General features: G+C 62.5%; 3 protein-coding genes across 3 annotated transcripts; 2 read left to right on the plus strand and 1 right to left on the minus strand.

Annotated features, from left to right (window-relative positions):
• The first annotated feature begins 200 nt into the window (after positions 1-200).
• On the plus strand, positions 201-2910 carry DHODH (dihydroorotate dehydrogenase (quinone)). Its single transcript, XM_088526260.1, has 10 exons — positions 201-224; positions 560-760; positions 1100-1299; positions 1394-1476; positions 1698-1885; positions 1974-2087; positions 2154-2307; positions 2371-2530; positions 2648-2738; positions 2845-2910. The coding sequence occupies exons 1-10, from the start codon at positions 201-203 to the stop codon at positions 2908-2910; spliced, it is 1281 nt and encodes a 426-aa protein (XP_088382386.1).
• Positions 2911-3360: 450 nt separating this feature from the next.
• Positions 3361-13473, plus strand: DHX38 (DEAH-box helicase 38). The gene is made up of 26 exons (XM_088526199.1): positions 3361-3671; positions 4063-4250; positions 4994-5098; positions 5514-5679; positions 5788-5906; positions 6056-6132; positions 6623-6778; positions 7776-7937; positions 8021-8128; positions 8338-8450; positions 8553-8690; positions 8891-9077; positions 9168-9353; positions 9501-9641; positions 9806-9916; positions 9994-10110; positions 10348-10455; positions 10613-10725; positions 11160-11368; positions 11450-11604; positions 11682-11837; positions 11912-12046; positions 12125-12250; positions 12616-12711; positions 12927-13048; positions 13205-13473. The coding sequence occupies exons 1-26, from the start codon at positions 3361-3363 to the stop codon at positions 13287-13289; spliced, it is 3690 nt and encodes a 1229-aa protein (XP_088382325.1). The 3' UTR covers positions 13290-13473.
• A 241-nt stretch (positions 13474-13714) lies between these two features.
• Positions 13715-17044, minus strand: PMFBP1 (polyamine modulated factor 1 binding protein 1). Its single transcript, XM_088526261.1, has 13 exons — positions 16994-17044; positions 16698-16892; positions 16557-16616; positions 16207-16315; positions 15895-16048; positions 15675-15828; positions 15163-15351; positions 14925-15080; positions 14658-14852; positions 14443-14505; positions 14209-14318; positions 14049-14123; positions 13715-13871 (listed from the first exon to the last, which is right to left on the minus strand). The coding sequence occupies exons 1-13, from the start codon at positions 17042-17044 to the stop codon at positions 13715-13717; spliced, it is 1668 nt and encodes a 555-aa protein (XP_088382387.1).
• Between the last annotated feature and the right edge of the window lie 923 nt (positions 17045-17967).

Here is a 17967-nt window from a genome sequence, read left to right on the forward strand (position 1 = left end):
GCCACGCCCCCCGCCTGGTTTCGGCCTCAGCCCTCGCATGGCTCCGCCTCTCCCTCGTGACGTCACGCCCCCTGGGCGGGCCTGCCCCGCCCCACGCAGCCGGAGCGCTGCTGCGCCGCTATTGGCCGGTACCGCGCGGCCTCGGCCAATCATGGGGCTGGGCCTCCAGGAAGCGCCGCGTGCACGTGTCCGTCCGGGCGATGGTGGCGGCAGCGGCGCTGCGCGTGAGCGGGCGCGGGGCGGGAAGCGGGGCCGGGGCCCGGGCGGGGGGAGGCTCTGAGCGGGTGTGGGGGCGGGGGGCGCGGGGTGCAGTGCGGGGGGCGCCGCTGTGGGGTGCGGTTGTGGGGTGCAGGGTGCAGTGCGGGGGATTGCGGGGTGCAGTGTGGTGGGTGCAGGGTGCAGTGCGGGGGGCGCTGGTGAGGGGTGCAGTTGGGGGGGAGGGGTGCAGTGCGGGGGGTGCAGGGTGCAGTGCGGGGCGCCGCTGTGGGGTGCAGGCCGCGGTGCGGGGGCGCTGGTAACGGCGGTGCCGGCTGCGGCGCTCACTGCCCATGCGGCGCAGCGCGGGCTGCGGGTGCTGGCGGCGGCGGCGGCGGGCGGGGGGCTGCTGCTGGGCTGCGCGCTGGCGGCCGGCGACGAGCGGCTCTACGCGGCCGCGATGCCCGCGCTCCGCGCCCTGCCCCCCGAGGCCGCCCACGGCCTGGCCCTGCGCGCGGCCGCCTGCGGCCTCCTGCCGCCTGCGCAGCCCGACGGCCCCGGCCTGGTGCGGATCACGGCGAGGCGGGCGGGGGGGTCGGTACCGGGGGGAGGAGCAGCGGAGAGCGGGGAGGGGGCGCCGGGGGCGCGGGGGAGCCCCCCGGGACACGGGGGAGCGCAGGGAAGGAGGTGGGGGGCACCCGAGAGCGTGGGGAAGGACACTGGGACACTGGGAAGGGAGGGTCGGGCTGCCGGGAGGGAGGTCGGGGGCACCAGGACCTAGAGGGGGAGATCGGGGGCACCAGGGACCCTGTGGAGGGGGGGACGGGCCCTGGCTGCAGCCCCGCAGGGGCCCTGGCTCCGCAGTCCCTGTTCCCGCAGCTCTGACCTGGCCACGGTTCCACAGGAGATCCACGTGTTTGGACGGCGCTTCCGCAACCCGGTGGGGCTGGCGGCCGGTTTTGACAAGCATGGCGAGGCCGTGGACGGGCTGTATGGGATGGGCTTTGGCTTCGTGGAAGTGGGGACAGTGACACCCCAGCCCCAGGAGGGCAACCCCAAGCCCCGCGTGTTCCGGCTGGCGGAGGATGAGGCCGTCATTAACCGGTGGGTCTGGGCGCTGCCAGAGAGCAGCAATGCACTGGGCCCCCACACGTCACCTTCGTCTTGCCTGGCCCTGAGCACCGTTCCTCTGCTCCAGGTACGGCTTCAACAGCCACGGGCACGCCGTGGTGCAGCGCAGGCTGCGCGCCCGCCTGCCAGCGCAGCGCCGGCTCTCGGAAGGTGAGGGCAGCGTGGGCTGCGCTGCGGCTGCCGGTGCGGCGGGGGCTCAGGGGCTGCGGGGCTGGACGCTTCCCTGCAGCAGCCTGTGGGGCTGGGCGGCCGCGGTGCTGTCCTCGGGCTGCAGGACAGCCGGATCAGGCCTAAGCGACGAGCGGCTGCGCGGCCCCTCCTTGGCCGCAGCTGGTGCCGGGGCCGTCCCCGCTGAGCTGCCTCCGTTCCAGCGGGAATGCCGCTCGGCATCAACCTGGGCAAGAACAGGAGCTCTGTGGATGCTGCTGCTGACTACGTGGCTGGGGTGCGGGCACTGGGCCCCCTGGCTGACTACCTGGTGGTGAATGTGTCCAGCCCCAACACGCCGGGGCTGCGGGACCTGCAGGGCCGGGCCGAGCTGCACGGCCTGCTGAGCAAGGTGGGCACCGCGGCCAGGCCCCTCCGCTCCCGCGGCCGGGCCGCCCTCCTGCGTGCGGGAAGAACCCTGGTCCGACCCGAGCCCGCAGGTGCTGGCAGAGAGGGACGCACTGCCCTGCGAGCGCAAACCGGCCGTGCTGGTGAAGATCGCCCCGGACCTTAGCGCGCAGGACAAGCAGGACATCGCCAGCGTCGTGTGTGAGGTGAGGGCTGGCGGCGTTGGCGGCGCTAAGGCGGCTCAGAGCGCGGCTCACGCACGGCCCCCGCAGCTCGGCGTGGACGGGCTCATCGTGAGCAACACCACAGTGAGCCGCCCCCGCGGGCTGCGGAGCCGGCAGCGCACGGAGCCAGGCGGGCTGAGCGGGGCGCCGCTGCGGGAGCTCTCCACGCAGACCGTGCGGGACATGTACGCCCTCACGCAAGGTGGGCGCCGGGCGGGCGGGCCGGGCGCCCCCGCTGCCCGCGCTGACGCCGCGCCGTCCGCAGGGCGCGTGCCCATCGTGGGCGTCGGGGGGGTGAGCAGCGGGCGCGATGCGCTGGAGAAGATCCGCGCCGGGGCGTCGCTGGTGCAGATGTACACGGCGCTCGTGTACCGCGGGCCGCCCGCCGTGCGCGCCGTGAAGCGGGAGCTGCGGGAGCTGCTGAGGTGAGCGCGAGTGCAGCGCTGCGGCGACGAGGCAGCGCGTCCCTGTCCGCACGGGACCCGCCGTGCCGGCGGCTGCCGCGGACCCGGCCCTCACGGCCTCCTGCGCGCAGGGAGCAGGGGTTCGACAGCGTGGCCGCGGCCGTGGGAGCCGATCACCGCGGCTGAGGCGCCGCAGGACAAGGAGCCCTGCGAGGGAGATGCCCCGGCTGCCGGCCCCACGCGGCGGGGAGCAGAGCGGGGCGCACGCGCTGCTGCAGTGCCAATAAAGGTGCCCCTCGCCCGTGCGTGCTGCCTGCGCCCGCCTCCTCACTCAGCCCCAGGACGCGCTCCACGTGTCCCCGGTGCCGCCAGCTCCGCGGACCTTGCGGCGGCTCCGGTGAGCCCCGGGGCCGTGTCCCTGTTCCCGCCGTGTCTCTGTTCCCGCCGTGTCTCTGTTCCCGCCGTGTCCCTGTTCCCGCCGTGTCTCTGTTCCCGCCCGGCGCCGTGTCCCCGTTCCCGCCGTGTCCCCGTTCCCGCCGTGTCCCCGTTCCCGCCGTGTCCCCGTTCCCGCCCCGCTCCCTCCCGCGCGCGCCCTGGCGGCGGAGGGGGAGGGGCTGCCCGTGGCCCCGCCCCCTGTCGCCGCGCGCACGTCGTCACGGCCCGCCCTGCGCCGGAAGTGCGCGCGGCCCGTCTACCCCCCCGGCCCGCTACTCTGTGGTCGCTGGGAGGGCGGCCGGGCGCCGCGAGTCGGTGGTGCGCGGAGCACTGTGGGGCGGCAATGGCGGCGCTCGGGGCGCTGGCCCGCGGGCGCTGAGGCGCTGCCGCGCGGCCCATGGGCGATAGCGGCGGCCATGGGCGAGGCGGGCGAGGAGTCGCTGCACCGGCTGGCGGGGACGAGCGCGGGCGGCGAGGCCGGCGGGCTGGTGCGCGGCGCCGCCGAGCAGCACCTGTTCAAGGCGCCGGCGCCGCGCGCCTCCCTGCTCGGCCTCGACCTGCTGGCGGCGCAGAAGCGGCGGCAGCGCGAGGAGGCGGCGGGCGCCAAGCGCTCGCGCGTCTCCTCCTTCCGCGACTGGGAGGAGGGCCGGGACGAGGCCGGCAGCCCCGCCGAGGAGGACGGCGCGGAGGAGAGCGGCGCCTCCGCGCGCGGCGCCCGCGGGGACAGGTGGGGCCCGCGGTCGGACGGGGCCGCCGGGCCGGGCCGGGCCGGGCGGCGCGGGGCGATTCCGGGGGGATTCCGTGCTGAGCCCCGGGCAGCAGAGAGGCCTCCTCGGCGGAGGGCTGCAGGGCAGGGAGGTCTGGGAGAGCCTCGTCTGCCGGGCCGTGTCCCGAGGGGTCTCTGCCAGGAGCCGTCCTGAAAAAGCCAGCGACCGTCAGCAGCTGCCTGCAGCTCCGCGCGGGCTGCCCACGGCTGGAGCAGGAGCTGCCCTGCTGGCTGCATCCAGGGCTGGGGAGAGCGGTTCTGAGCACAGACTACGGCTGAGGCAGGGTCTGGGACTAGAGTCCAGAACCACCACTTTCTAAGCACTTTTCTTCTCTCTCTGCTGTTTTTGCAGGCATTATCGCTCTGCCCATGTGGAAACACCTTCCTACACAGGGGGTGTCAGTGAGGAGTTTTGGGAACGCAGTCGGCAGCGGGAAAAGGAGCGTCGGGAGCAAGGTGTCTTTGCCTCCTCTAAGGAGGAGAAGGAACGAAAGAAGGAACGCAGTAAGGATCGGGATCACGACCGCAAACGGGACCGAGGTAACTGCTCTGAGGTCTTTGTGACTCTTTGTGCTCAGGACGTTTGGGCTTGTTCTTCGGCATTTTTGTAGTTCTTGTCTAATCTTCAGGGAGTCGTCTAGGGCTGGCCTGGGAAACCTGTTTATGCACTGAGCACCTAATCATAGAACCACAGAATGCTTAAGGTTGGAAGGGACCTCTCGAGGTCATCCAGTCCAACCCCTGCACACACAGGGACACCTAGAGCACGTGGCACAGGGCTGCATCCAAGCGGGTTTGAAGATCTCCAGAGAAGGAGACTCCACAACCTCTCTGGGCAGCCTGTTCCAGTGCTCTGGCACCTTCACTGTTAAGAAATTTTTCCTTGAGTTCCTGTGGAACTTTTGGTGTTTCAGTTTGTGGCCATTACCTCTAGTTCTGATATGTAGATATTGTCTCCAGTTCCGTCTTGCTGACTCAAAAGCAGCAGCTGCAGTAACACTGTATATCGATGCCCCCTGCACACTGCAGCAGAGGAGACTCACACAAAGCACAGCTGCTTTTCTATGGACACCATTAATGATGTGGATGTATGTTCAAATGGCATCTTTGACATCTAGGTGTCAGGAAATAACATGAACTGGGTAGCTTGAATAAAATAAAAATGTCTATGTATGAAATACATGAAATTCTGTTGTGTGGCACTACATATTTAGCTAAACATGTAGCAGAGTGCGACATTATTTTCTGCTCTGTAGGATACTTATTTTATTTTCTGTCCACAGAGGAGCGGGACAGAAGTCGTCACAGCAGCAGATCAGAGAGGGATGGTTCATCAGAGCGGAGCAGCAGGAGAAGTGAACCAGAGAGTCCCAGGCATAGACCCAAAGGTAGGAGTGAGAACTGGTCTGGTTGGGTTTTCATTGAACCTTTACAGGGAGGGTTTTATTTTTCTTTTGGATCTGCTGTATTTCTCAGTGCAAGTGTGGATAACAACATCTGTGTTTTTTAAGGTCTGTGGTTAGGGCAAGCATAAAGGTGCTGGCTTTTCCTGGATATGGGTCTGGGATTGATCCTGCCAGTTGTGTGGGGAAACCTGGTTGATCCCGGGCCTCTGGGGGTCTCTTTTGGGTCTGTGTGACATGGATGTGGCCCTGTGTTCATTTTCCTTGGGCAGGGACAGCACCATCTCTTAAAGAGCAAGTGGGTACATTGTCTCCATGCTTCTTGCTGGAGGGTATAAGGTGGCTCCAGGTGCCCTGGGTCACTGTATGAGTATCAGGTGTCCATCTCTGTCTCTTCTAGATGCGGCCACGCCATCTCGCTCCAGCTGGGAGGAAGAGGATAGTGGCTACAGCAGTACTCGCCGCTCACAGTGGGAATCTCCCTCGCCTACACCTTCTTATCGGGACTCCGAGCGCAGCCACAGGGCATCGTCCACGCGAGACACCGATCGAAGAGATCGGGACAGGTATTGCTGCCTGGAGCAGAGGGCTGTGAGGGGGTGGAACGGGGAGAGCGTGTGTAAGAGCAGTAACTGGCAGTGGGCATTAATTCTTCTTTCCCAATGTTTCCCCAGGTCTGTGAGGAGCAGGTACTCGGATAAGACACCGTTGCCCACCCCGTCGTACAAGTATAATGAGTGGGCTGATGACCGGAGGCACCTGGGGGCCACACCACGGCTGTCCAGGGGGAAAGGTGAGGAGCAGGGGCTGCGCTGCCTGGATGGGGCCTGGTTAATCCTCCTCCTCACTGCCTGCAGCACAAGGAAAGGGGCTGCAGGGCTCCCTGCAGGAGTGGCAGGGCAGTGGGGCTGGGGGCTGCGCTGACCAGTTTGCTGTCTCTAGGGCGGCGTGAGGACGGGGAGGAGGGAATTGCCTTTGAGACAGAGGAGGAGCGGCAGCAGTGGGAAGATGACCAGCGGGTAAGAGCCCGGCCAAGAAGGGGAAGAGCCGGGTGCGGGTCCGCAGCGAGGCGGCCGCTGCGCTGGGGCCATCCGTGGTGCGCGGGCTCCCCCGGGCGGCGAGATGGGGAGTGGCGGCCTGGAGTGGCCCAGCCGCGCATCCCGGACACGCATCCCGGGCGCGCTGTGCCGCATCCCGGGTATACATGCTGGGGTACTTGTGCTGCATCCCCGACACGCATCCCGGGCGCGCTGTGCCGCATCCCGGGTATACATGCTGGGGTACTTGTGCTGCATCCCAGGCACGCATCCTGGGTGCGCTTGTGCTGCATCCCGGATGCACATTCTGGACGCGCATCCCGGCCGTGCTTCCGCCGCATCCCCGACACGCATCCCGGGCGCGCTTGTGCCGCATCCTGGGCACGCTTGTGTCAGGAGGGGTTTCCAGTGCCTCCCTGGCCTGCTAGGCTGAGATGCAGCCCTAAGCTGACTGTTCCCTTTCTCTTCCCAGCAAGCTGACCGGGACTGGTACATGATGGATGAGGGCTATGATGAGTTCCACAATCCCTTGGCCTACTCCTCCGAGGAGTACGTGAAGAAGCGGGAGCAGCACTTGCACAAGCAGAGGCAGAAGCGCATCTCTGCGCAGCGGCGGCAGATCAACGAGGTAGGGGCGCGGGGCGGCCGCTCTGGGCGTGCACGAGTGCTTTCTCTGCCGCTTCTTAAGAGACCGCGTGCTGACAGGGAAGGCTGAGCCCTTGCTGTTGGATGGAGAGGACAATCTTTGTACTGGCCCAGACTGAATGAGGGATTCCAGGGAAACTGCTGGTAAGCTCCCTTGGAAAGTGAGCCCCTGCGTTTACTGCATGGGACAGAACTCCTAATTAGAGGCATTTGGTCATGGATCACATTATCCAGAGCTTCAGGAATGCGGAGGGCTGTGCTGCTGCTGTTCTGGGCATGAGTTGTGTTCCTTGGTCTGTGCTCTGCTGCCTGGTGGAGAGTCAGGGCTGTTGCCCTCAGCACATGTGTTTGTGTTGAGGCTTCTTGGAGTATTCAAAGTATGGCAGGGGCCTTGTGGATGATATTTGCCATGCATTTCCACAGGGATGGTCCTGTTCATCAGGTACTTCACGCAATTGCTGTTTCTGGTCACCATTTCTTCCTTAGTGCTTGCTTTTTGGCTCCCTAGGCTGGAATCTTCAGTGTTCCATATTCATTGTATGCCAGATTTATTCAGTTTCATCCTATTTTCAGTGCAGGGCCTAAACCTGAGCTCAGCATTCTGATGTGAACTCTCAGGCTTTTTTCTGAGACTTCGCTGTCTTTCCTGGTTTGGAAAAGGCAAATGCAGCTCTGGATGCTGTCAGTGCTTGAAGCCATGTGGCATAACTTTGGTGTATAGCCCCAGGCAGAAGGATTTGCTTCGAGCAACTGGCTGCTTCTGGCTTGCTATTTCATGTGTAAAAGGCCGATCTGAGTTGGCCATGGCTATGTAGTGCTTTGTAGTTATCTGTGTTGTTTTTTCCCTTTGCCCTTTAGTTGGTTTGATCTATATATACCGTGTAGTAGGTATAAGGAGTCTTTTGGATTTTCTTGAGTGTAGTATGAGGGAAGGGAGTAGTTAAATCTTGTGTTACACAAAATAAATCTTGTTCTTGTAGGATAACGAACGCTGGGAGACAAATCGCATGCTGACCAGTGGCGTGGTTCACCGTATCGAAGTGGATGAAGACTTCGAGGAGGATAACTCGGCCAAAGTGCATCTGCTGGTGCACAACCTCGTGCCCCCTTTCTTAGATGGGAGGATAGTCTTCACCAAGCAGGTGGGGACTGTGGCTAAAGGTGCTTATGGCAGAGAGCCCCAGAAGGGTGAGCAATTCATACCAGTGATGTCTCTTTTCTCTAGCCAGAGCCAGTCATTCCTGTCAAGGATGCCACTTCGGATTTGGCCATCATTGCTCGGAAAGGCAGCCAGCTGGTGCGCAAGCACAGGGAGCAAAAGGAGCGTAAAAGGGTATGGTGTGACCTCTTGGCCTATCTGCCCATGTTTAATACATTATATTGTGCCTTATAGCCCTTTTTTTGAACTTTTAGTGCTATTCCAGCCTTATCTTTTGAATAAGGATGGTTTGTCAGTCCTTGTTGGGTCAAAATGATGCTTCTTTCTGCTCTGAGTTGCAGTTATGTTGGTTGCCACAGTGATAGTGCTCTCTACCTTTCCAGGCTCAACATAAACATTGGGAACTGGCAGGCACAAAACTGGGAGACATTATGGGGATCAAGAAGGAAGAGGAGAAGGATGAAACAGTGACGGAAGATGGCAAAGTGGATTACAGGTAGGAACTACTCCTCTATTCCTCCTGATTAGCTGGTGATGAGGCTGTAGGCATAGTAAAGTCTGTGGGGAGATGGGTTCAGAATTTCTGGTGTTTCTCTAGGACTGAGCAGAAGTTTGCTGAACACATGAAAGAAAAAAGTGAAGCAAGCAGTGAGTTTGCCAAGAAGAAATCGATCCTGGAGCAGAGACAGTATCTGCCCATTTTTGCTGTGCAGCAAGAGCTGCTCTCCATTCTCAGGTATGCCTGCTAGGGAACAACTAGGGCTGCTATAGTGACAACTTTGGGTGTTTTCCTAACATCACAGGATCCCAAGGGAGAATCTCTCCTAGATGTGTGGCTTGAACGAAGCTGTACTCCCAGGAAAAAGCTCATATTGCTCTTTGTTGTTAGGCAGGCCTCCTCTGCGGTGTGTGAAGAAACTCTTTCTGTCTCTTCAGGGACAACAGCATCGTGATTGTGGTTGGCGAGACGGGGAGTGGGAAGACAACTCAGCTGACGCAGTACCTCCACGAGGATGGCTACACGGACTATGGCATGATTGGCTGCACCCAGCCTCGCAGGGTTGCAGCTATGTCGGTCGCCAAGCGGGTCAGCGAAGAGATGGGAGTGCGTCTGGGAGAGGAGGTGAGTCCAGCACTGAGTGCAGAGCTGCACCGTGCAAACAGCGCCTGCATGGGGCTGTGGGAAGATGTGCTGGTGTCTCTGCCCTCCCAGGTGGGCTATGCCATCCGCTTTGAAGACTGCACGTCGGAGAACACACTGATCAAATACATGACGGATGGGATTCTTCTTCGTGAGTCGCTGCGAGAGGCCGACCTGGACCACTACAGTGCTATCATCATGGACGAGGCACATGAACGCTCGCTCAACACTGATGTGCTCTTTGGCCTCCTTCGGGAGGTGTGTGTGAGGCTGGATGAGAGGAGGGCAGTGGCATGGAGTACTTGAGCTGGTTTTGGCCAGTGCTGTTGTCTCAGTGGTTATAGAAGCAGCCTGGAGCTTTGTATGACTGCCAATTTCTTAGTTTTCCTTCTATCTGTTTCCTAGGTCGTGGCCCGGCGCTCAGATCTGAAGCTTGTTGTCACCTCGGCCACCATGGACGCAGATAAATTCGCTTCCTTTTTTGGGAATGTTCCCATTTTCCACATTCCTGGACGCACGTTTCCTGTCGACATTCTCTTCAGCAAGGTGAAGTCAGCGTTGCAAAGAGTGGTGGGAGGGGGCTTGGTTTTTTTGTGCTTTCTGGCATGCAGCGAAGAAAGAAGAGGGGTAGATGCCCTGTGATGCAGTGCAGTGAACAGGATGGGAAAGGTGAGATCATCAGTATCTGTAACCTGGGTTGTGCCTTTCAGACCCCGCAAGAGGATTATGTGGAGGCGGCAGTGAAACAAGCCCTGCAGGTGCATCTGTCTGGTGCTCCTGGAGATATTCTTGTCTTCATGCCTGGCCAGGAAGACATTGAGGTGATCTGGGAGGGCAGGCACTGTCCTATCCCCTCGTTGCTATAGTCTCAAGGTGTAACAGCTCTCTTTGTGTACAGGTGACCTCAGAGCAAATTGTGGAGCACCTTGAGGAGCTGGAAAAGGCACCTGCTCTTGCTGTATTGCCCATCTATTCTCAGCTGCCATCAGACTTGCAGGCCAAGATTTTCCAGAAGGTGCTGACATGTCATCAGTGATGGGGCTGGGACTGGGGCTGCCAGTGCAGGGAAGATTCCACTGAGTACGAGTAGGGCAGAGATGCGGCTTGTATTCATGCAGAGGGTGACAGATAGCATGTACTGCCCTCATTTTTGGAAGAGTTCCCATGTCCTTCTGGGTTAAATATTGTTGTTCTGCACCCCTGGGGAAGGGATCTTGCCTGGGGATCTAACTGGTTCATGGTACGATTGCAGGCTCCAGATGGGGTCAGGAAGTGCATTGTTGCCACCAACATCGCAGAGACCTCACTGACAGTGGATGGCATCATGTTTGTGATTGATTCCGGCTACTGCAAGTTGAAGGTGAGAAAAGGCTTCTTGTCCTGTTTGCATTTGTGATATGTGGGGCTGCGTTGAGGGAGTTCTGAGACAGTGACCCAGTTTTTCTCTGCTCTTCTCTTTCCCTGCAGGTTTTTCAACCAGTGACCCAGTTTTTCTCTGCTCTTCTCTTGCCCTGCAGGTTTTCAACCCGCGCATAGGCATGGATGCACTGCAGATTTACCCCATCAGTCAGGCCAATGCCAATCAGAGGGCAGGTCGAGCTGGCCGTACAGGCCCCGGGCACTGCTTCAGGTAGGTACCTCGCTGGCGTTTGGGTTTCTGTCACTCTCTCAGCCTGGTCTCTGGTTATATATGTAGGGGGTGGACAGGCTTTTGTCCCCTTTGTTTTGGACCTAGTACCTTGTGGTGGAAAGGTATGCTTTAGTTTCTGCCCTTGCCAGTGTTCGTTCCAACAGCACGGTCAAAGGCAGCTTCCTTGGGTTTTGCTTTAAGACCGGCCTGCGTGCGGGGAAGGGCCGTGCTCGAGTGCGCGCTGTGCTGCAGCCCAGGGACCCTTATGTGCTGGGAGGCCGCGCTGCGCCCGGGGAAGAGGTTCCTCCATGGCGTCCTGCTTGTGGCCTAGCTGAGAGCAGAGCCACTGCCCTGTCGCCGCCTCTCTGCGCTGGTCACACAGTGAGGAACGCAGCGACCTGAGCAGGGCAGCGTGCTCTTTGTGTGTTCCTTAGGCTCTACACACAGAGCGCCTACAAGAACGAGCTTCTGACCACCACGGTGCCTGAAATCCAACGCACCAACCTTGCCAACGTGGTGCTTTTGCTCAAGTCCCTGGGTGTGCAGGACCTGCTGCAGTTCCACTTCATGGATCCACCCCCTGAGGACAACATGCTGAACTCCATGTACCAGCTGTGGATCCTGGGGGCACTGGATAACACAGGTAGTGGCTGTTGGGGTAGGCTGCCAGCCCATAGGACTGCTGGGACCTGCATGGCTGCTGATCCCTGTGCTGTTCCTGCAGGTGGTCTGACCTCCACAGGACGTCTTATGGTGGAGTTCCCACTGGATCCTGCACTCTCCAAAATGCTCATTGTCTCCTGTGATATGGGTTGCAGTTCTGAGATCTTGCTCATTGTGTCCATGCTGTCTGTGCCTGCCATCTTCTATCGGCCTAAGGTACCTTCTCCCTCCTTCAGCGGTTTGGGGCCTTCCCCTGCCCTGTGCCTGAGCTGTGTTCTTTACTCATCTCTCAGGGCCGAGAGGAGGAGAGCGACCAGGTGCGGGAGAAATTTGCTGTCCCGGAGAGTGATCACTTGACTTACCTGAATGTTTACCTGCAGTGGAAGAACAACAACTACTCTACACTGTGGTGCAACCAGCACTTCATCCATGCCAAGGCCATGCGGAAGGTGAGGCTGTGGCAACAGGCTGCAGGATGGAGCCTTATGCAGGAGAGGGACCTGACTGTTCCAAATCCTTGCAGGTGCGCGAGGTGCGTGCCCAGCTCAAGGACATCATGGTGCAGCAGCGGATGAACCTGGCATCCTGTGGCACCGACTGGGATGTTGTCAGGAAGTGCATCTGTGCTGCGTATTTCCATCAGGCTGCAAAGCTGAAGGTGAGAGGGCTTTGTGCTAGCTCAGGAGGCGAGAGGCTGTGTCTGTCATGTGTGTACTAACTACCCTTCTCTGGGCAGGGCATTGGGGAGTATGTGAACATCCGCACGGGCATGCCCTGCCACCTGCATCCCACAAGCTCCCTGTTTGGCATGGGCTACACACCAGACTACATTGTGTATCATGAACTGGTCATGACCACCAAGGTGAGTGAGCTTCAAGACTGGTGAGAAGATTGAGGAGACCTGCAAGGTCTTTGCTGTGATAAGCAGAATATGTTAGAGGGACAGTTCTTGGCCTTCCTGCTTGGCAACCGTGTGTGTCTGTGCCATCTGCAGAGGCCTGTTTCTTCCTTCGCAGGAGCCTTTTCCTGGCAGATGTAGGTCATGCTGAGGCTCTTTGCAGTCTCACCAAGTCCACCCCCCAGCAGCTTTCTGAAGCCAGGAGGAATAGCCTGGAAGGGGTATATCCCCAGTTTGAGAACTGCTGTTGGCATCTCTCTCCCTCATCCACTTGCTAAGGCTCTGGCAGTGCAATCCTGTTACCCTGCCCTTTCCTTCTGTCCATGCAGGAATACATGCAGTGTGTCACTGCTGTGGATGGAGAGTGGCTGGCGGAGCTGGGCCCCATGTTCTACAGTATCAAACATGCTGGCAAGTCAAGCCAGGTGAGTCTTGTGTCCAGGACCAGACAGCTGAATAACAGAAAGCAGGCTGCTCTGCGGGAGTGTGTGCCTGGGGCTGCGTACAGCCCCCTGTATGCCCGTTCTGGTGCTGCATGTCCCGGTGGGTGTGCGTGGTGACGTGGAGCGATGGGGTCTGCAGTGTCTGCTGCTGTTGTCCGGGTGTCTGCCGGTCCCTGACCAGCTGCTGTCCTGCCCAGGAGAACCGCCGCCGTGCCAAGGCAGAGGCGTCGCTCATGGAGCAGGAGATGGCTCTGGCCGAGGAGCAGCTGCGTGCCCGCCGCGAGGAGCAGGAGCGCCGCAACCCCATGGGCAGCGCCAGGTGGGTCCTAGTCCTGCCCACCACGGGCTGCCCCTCAGCAGGTGCTGCGTGGAGTTTCCCAAATCTCCACACCCTCCCTCCACCCTAGGCAGTTCTGATTCAGGAGAAGGTTGTGTCTTGTGTCTTCTGCTAATCACCCTTGTTCTCTCCTGGTAGGTCTACCAAAATCTACACCCCTGGGCGGAAGGAGCAGGGGGAGCCTCTGACGCCGCGACGCACCCCAGCCCGCTTTGGCCTCTGAGACGGCAGTGCCCGCCACTTCCAGGCTTGGGGCCTTCCTGGAGGAGCTGAGTCCCAGGAGAGTGCCAAGCTCCCGCCCTGCTCAGCTCGCGACACAGCGTGGCTCAGGACGGCTTCCGTGCTTGGCACTACTTTTGCTACAGAACAAAAATAATTTTATTTGTTTAAAGGTTGTTAGTCTTTGACCCTTGCTTTGTTTTGTGCTGCTTCTCGTCTCGGAGACAAGTGCTGGGGGAGGCAGTCCTACAGAGCTGTGCAGGGCCGGTGCAGTCAAGTCACTGCCCTGCAGAGCCTGGGACAAGGCACAGAGTTACACTGTCTCGCAGGGCAAAGACAACCTGAGCCTGGCCCAGCCATGCCCTGGCCTACTGCAAAGGCAGGTCTTGCCCAAGCTCTGCCCTGGGCAGCCGCTGCCCCGCTGTCCCTCTACACGCTGGAGCACAGGCCTAGCACTGTTTCAGGCCAGCCTGTGCCAGGAGCTCTGCTCCCCTTCAGCCGCTCACACTCATGGTGCTGCTCATCTGCTCTGACCCTGAGGTATTTGTTTTCCTCCTGCAACCTTCCCAGTGTGTTTTGGAGCTGCCTGGAGGAAAGGCAGTGAAAGGGAGGTGAGAAGGCGGTGCAGGACTGCATCCTGATGTGCTGCCCTGGGGGGAGCTCGGGCAGTCCAGTGGTTCTTCATCTGTCCCATGCACTAGCGCGGTCAGCAGTAACGCTCTCCGCAGAGCGCTCGGGCCATCTCCCCATGCTCACCACTTACTCCTTCTCGCCTCTCAGCTCAGCAATCTGCTTGACTTGCTGCTGGATCTTTTGCTCTAGTTTCTCATTTGACTGCCTGGAAGTGAGGGGGGGCCAGGTTAGTCCATACCAGGCCCGGAGCAAGCAGCTGCCTGCCCCTCTGCCCTTGTGCAGCTCCTCACTCCTGCTTTGTCACCAACTGCCTCATGTTGAGCAGCAGCCGCTCGCTCTCCCGGTGCAGCCTGCTGCTGTCGGCGCGGGACGCGGCGAGGGAGGAGCGCAGGGCTTCTGCCTGCAAGGGACAGCCCTGGCAGCGGCACCTCCTGGCCGCAGCCTCGGCGCGCCAGGCACACGCGGGAGCCAGGCTGTGCTGGGGCAGCAGCCTTTGGGGCTGAGTGCTGGGGTGGGACTGTTACCTCTGCGCTAGTGACCGCAAACTTCTGCTGTAACATGTTAGTTTCATGATGAAGGGCTTCTTTCTAACAAGGGAACGAAGAAGGGTGTTCTGAGGGGAATGTGGTAGCGTGGGCAGTGCTGGGTGCTGCTCTGGCTTGTCCGCAGCATCTCTGCCCTCCCTGGCTCTGCTTTGCCCTCGGGCCAGGATCCAGCCCCGCTCCTTGTGCCCACGGGCTCTGAGCTGCCTGCTCCTGCCTCGCACCTGCTCCAGGGCCTTGCCCAGCTTCTCCTTGAGGAAGGCCAGCTCCACCTTGCAAACAACCAGCTCCTCATCCCGCACGGCCAGAGCTCGCTCGCTGTCCTGGTGCAGCTGCTGCCACTGCTGGGCCTGGCTGCTCAGCTCCTGCAGCCTCTTTTCCAGGGCAAGGGCCTGTCCCAGGCAGGAGGTAGGCAGGGGTCTGCGCATGGCTCGTGAGCCCTGCCAGGGCCTGGTGACGCTCACCTCCTGCTTGCTCTGCTCCTGGCAGCCCTGCAGCTTCCTCAGCTCCCAGCGCAGCTGCTGCCTCTGCTCCTCATAGGCCACCATCTCCTCCTCCTGCTGTGCTTTCCCTTGCTGGGCCTGGGCCAGCTCTGCCCGCAGGGCGGGCACAGCCTGCACCTGCGCCCAGCGCCAGGACAGCGCGCGCTGAGCTGCGCTGGGCTCTGCAGCGCTGCCCCCCGCGCTGCCCTGCGGCCCTCACCTGTCCCAGCAGCTCTGCCACGTGCTGCCTGCTGCAGGCAGCCTCGTGCTGCAGCGCGCGGATGGTCTCCTCGGCCCCGCTCAGCTGCCGCTGCTGCTGCTGCTCCCGGGCTTGCGCGGCCGCCAGCTCCTCCTGCAGCCGGAGCAGGCGGCTCTGCAGGCCCTGGCGCAGCTCCTCCTGCTCCCCCAGCTGCGGAAGGCGGGAGCTGAGCGGGAGCTGCCCCTCCAGGCCGGAGCTGCCGCCCGCTGGGCCGGGCTGCCCGGCGCTGCTCCCCGCTCACCGCCCGCTCCCTGCGGCACAGGCTTTGCTGCAGCACCCCGTTCTCTCGCTCCAGGCTGCTGCTCCACTCCTTGGCCTGCTGCAGCTCCATCTGCAGTTTCTCCCTGCGCTCCTGCTGCCAGCCCAGCTCCTCCTGCAGCTCCTGGCACTGGGCCAGGAGATGTAGGGTGAGCCTGGCCCGAGGCCGTGGGCACAGCCACCCCATGGCAGGGGAGCCCTGGCCACGTGCCCACCTGCTGCCGCAGGGCCTGCAGCCGTGCCTGGCTGTGCTGCAGCCTCTCCTCGGCCTGCGCCGCGGCACCCATGTGCTGCAGCGCCTGCTCCAGCGTCGCCGCCTGCTGCTGCTGCCACCGGCCCACCTCTGCGCGCAGCTGCGCGGCCACCTCCCTGCGCGAGGGCACCTCCGCAGCTGCCGCAGCCACATCCCCTCCCACGCGCGGCCTCGCGCCCTACCTGCTCTGCACCACCTCCGCCCTGCTGCTGGCCGCCTGCTCCTGCAGCGCTCGCAGCTCGGCCTCCAGCTCGCGGCTGCTCCTGCGCTCTGCATCCTTCCCTGGCACCTCCGCGGCGGGCGGGCGGACAAGGGCGAGCGGAGGCTGCGCCGGGGCTGCACGGGGAGCGGGGCGCTGGCATCGCCTCCGCTCACTGTCCCGCTGCCGCGGCGGGAGCAGAGCTGGGCGCAGCAGCTCTCGGCTCCTGCTGTGTTCCCTGTGGCATCTATGGGTCACCGCTCCAAACCCCGTCCCAACACCCCGGACTTCCCACCTTCCATGGCGCTGCTCCGCTCAGCCACCCGCACTGCCTGTGTGTCCTGGGCTGGGTCAGGGAGCTGCTCCGCCACCAGCCCCTGCTGCGCGCTCTGATGACCCTGCGCCTGCGCAAGCAGCAGAGCCGCAGGCCGTTGGCCCTGCGCTGCCGGCAGCCTGGGCACCCAGCGCCTCGTGGGACCGGCCTGCGTCACCCACCTGGCTGCTGGCATCGCGGGGCTCCTGGGCGCCGCGCAGCTCCTGCTCCCCCAGCTCCTCAGCCCTGCTCAGCAGCACCTCGCTCTGCTCCTGGCGCCGGCCCGGCCCGCTCCAGCCGGCGCTGCTGGCACCCTCAGCCGAGCCTGGCGCCTCCGGGGGCGGCCGCAGCCCCTGGGAGCGCCGCCGCAGCGCTGCCTCGTACTGCAGCACCTGGGGGAGCCACACGGGCAGCACTGGCGGGACCCACAGCGGGACCCGCAGCAGGGCCTGCAGGCACCACAGCAGCAGTACCTGCGCCATCAGCACCTGGCACTGCTGCAGCAGCAGCGCCAGGTCCCGCTGCTCCTGCTCTGCCGCGCTCTCCTGCCGCTGCAGGTGGGCCAGGCTCTCCTGGTTCTGGCCCTGGCAGGCGTCCAGGCCCTGCTGCAGCTCCCGGATCCAGCCCAGCACCCGCCTGGGGTCTAGCGCCGCTGCAGGCCCTTGTCCCTGGGGTGCAGCATGGTCCAGCATCACCGCTGTGCACTGCTGCATGCGCCTGCCGGCCTCTCCCACCCCAGCGGCGCGGGTGGGCACTGGGCGCTGCTCACCTGGGGCTCCAGCTGGGATGGGGGCTGCCCCCGGGCGCCCAGCTCCCCCATTGCTCCGCTCACCCGGGGCTGCTCAGGAGCTCCCGGAGCGGCCGACACCTCCCCGGCAGTGCCACGTCCTTCCCGCCCGCTCCTGCCGGACACAGGGCATCCGTGGAGCTCCGGCTGTGCCCGCCCGGCACCGCAGCCCCCACGGGCTCCCCTGCCGCGGGTTTCGCGGCAGCGCCAAGCCCTGCAGGGCCCGGCTGTGGGCAGCCCGCGCACTAGCGCAGCCATCGCCATCCCCAGCGCCCCCTGCACCCAGCAGGACCCAGCGCCGCTCCCCGGCCTCTCACCGCGGCGGCTCCCCGGCAGCGGCCCGGCCCCGTCATACTGTGATGCTCTGGTTGTGGCGCCCGATGCCCCCGCGGATCCGTGTGCAGCACCGGGTTCCAAGGACAAAGGTGAGAACGGGAACCTGGCAACGCACGTGGATCCTCCCGGCCCCTCCTGCCCCTGCACTCAGAGCTGCCGTGCGGCCTCCCGGCTCTGTCCCGGCACCATTCCCCATACGAGCCCCGTGCGCTGCTCTGGCACCATGTGGTGCTTCCTGCCATGTGCGTGGTGCTGCCCCGGCAGCCTCCTGCTGCGCCGGGGTGTGCATGGCGCTGCCCTCATGCTGCACATGTGCGGCAATTGTGGATTCCCACCGTGCCCGGTTCCGTGACACAGGGCCAAAGCAGCAGCGCTGCGCCCTCCAAGGAGCTATTGACCGAGGCTGTTGCTCCATGTTTCTCCCTGTCCAAAGGAGTAAAAATAACAGGAACAAGTTGTCGGAAATGAAATTTCAATTTCTCCATGCCCTTCCAGTCCAAGCAGATTCCCAGTACTGATCAATAGTGTTTAGACCGCCAAAGAGATGTTTTTCCCTCTCTCAAAGCACTAGATCAATAGTGGGGCTGGGGGTAGAAAGAGCAGAAACCCAAACCCCTCCT

Source organism: Tinamus guttatus, unplaced genomic scaffold (genome assembly GCF_059628265.1).
Source record: "Tinamus guttatus ecotype Peru unplaced genomic scaffold, ASM5962826v1 Tinamus_guttatus_pri_ptg000244l, whole genome shotgun sequence".
Taxonomy (NCBI): Eukaryota; Metazoa; Chordata; class Aves; order Tinamiformes; family Tinamidae; genus Tinamus; species Tinamus guttatus.

Coding starts and splice junctions, on each gene's coding strand:
- DHODH (XM_088526260.1), top strand. CDS start 201: ATGGTGGCGGCAGCGGCGCTGCGC. Junction 225..559: donor TGGCGGCAGCGGCGCTGCGC/GTGAGCGGGCGC, acceptor CATGCGGCGCAG/CGCGGGCTGCGGGTGCTGGC. Junction 761..1,099: donor AGCCCGACGGCCCCGGCCTG/GTGCGGATCACG, acceptor ACGGTTCCACAG/GAGATCCACGTGTTTGGACG.
- DHX38 (XM_088526199.1), top strand. CDS start 3,361: ATGGGCGAGGCGGGCGAGGAGTCGCTGCACCGGCTGGCGGGGACGAGC. Junction 6,133..6,622: donor AGTGGGAAGATGACCAGCGG/GTAAGAGCCCGG, acceptor TTCTCTTCCCAG/CAAGCTGACCGGGACTGGTA. Junction 9,917..9,993: donor CTGGCCAGGAAGACATTGAG/GTGATCTGGGAG, acceptor CTTTGTGTACAG/GTGACCTCAGAGCAAATTGT.
- PMFBP1 (XM_088526261.1), bottom strand. CDS start 17,044: ATGGGGGAGCTGGGCGCCCGGGGGCAGCCCCCATCCCAGCTGGAGCCC. Junction 15,352..15,674: donor TGCAGGCCCTGCGGCAGCAG/GTGGGCACGTGG, acceptor CGCCTTCCGCAG/CTGGGGGAGCAGGAGGAGCT. Junction 14,124..14,208: donor CAGTTGGTGACAAAGCAGGA/GTGAGGAGCTGC, acceptor CCTCACTTCCAG/GCAGTCAAATGAGAAACTAG.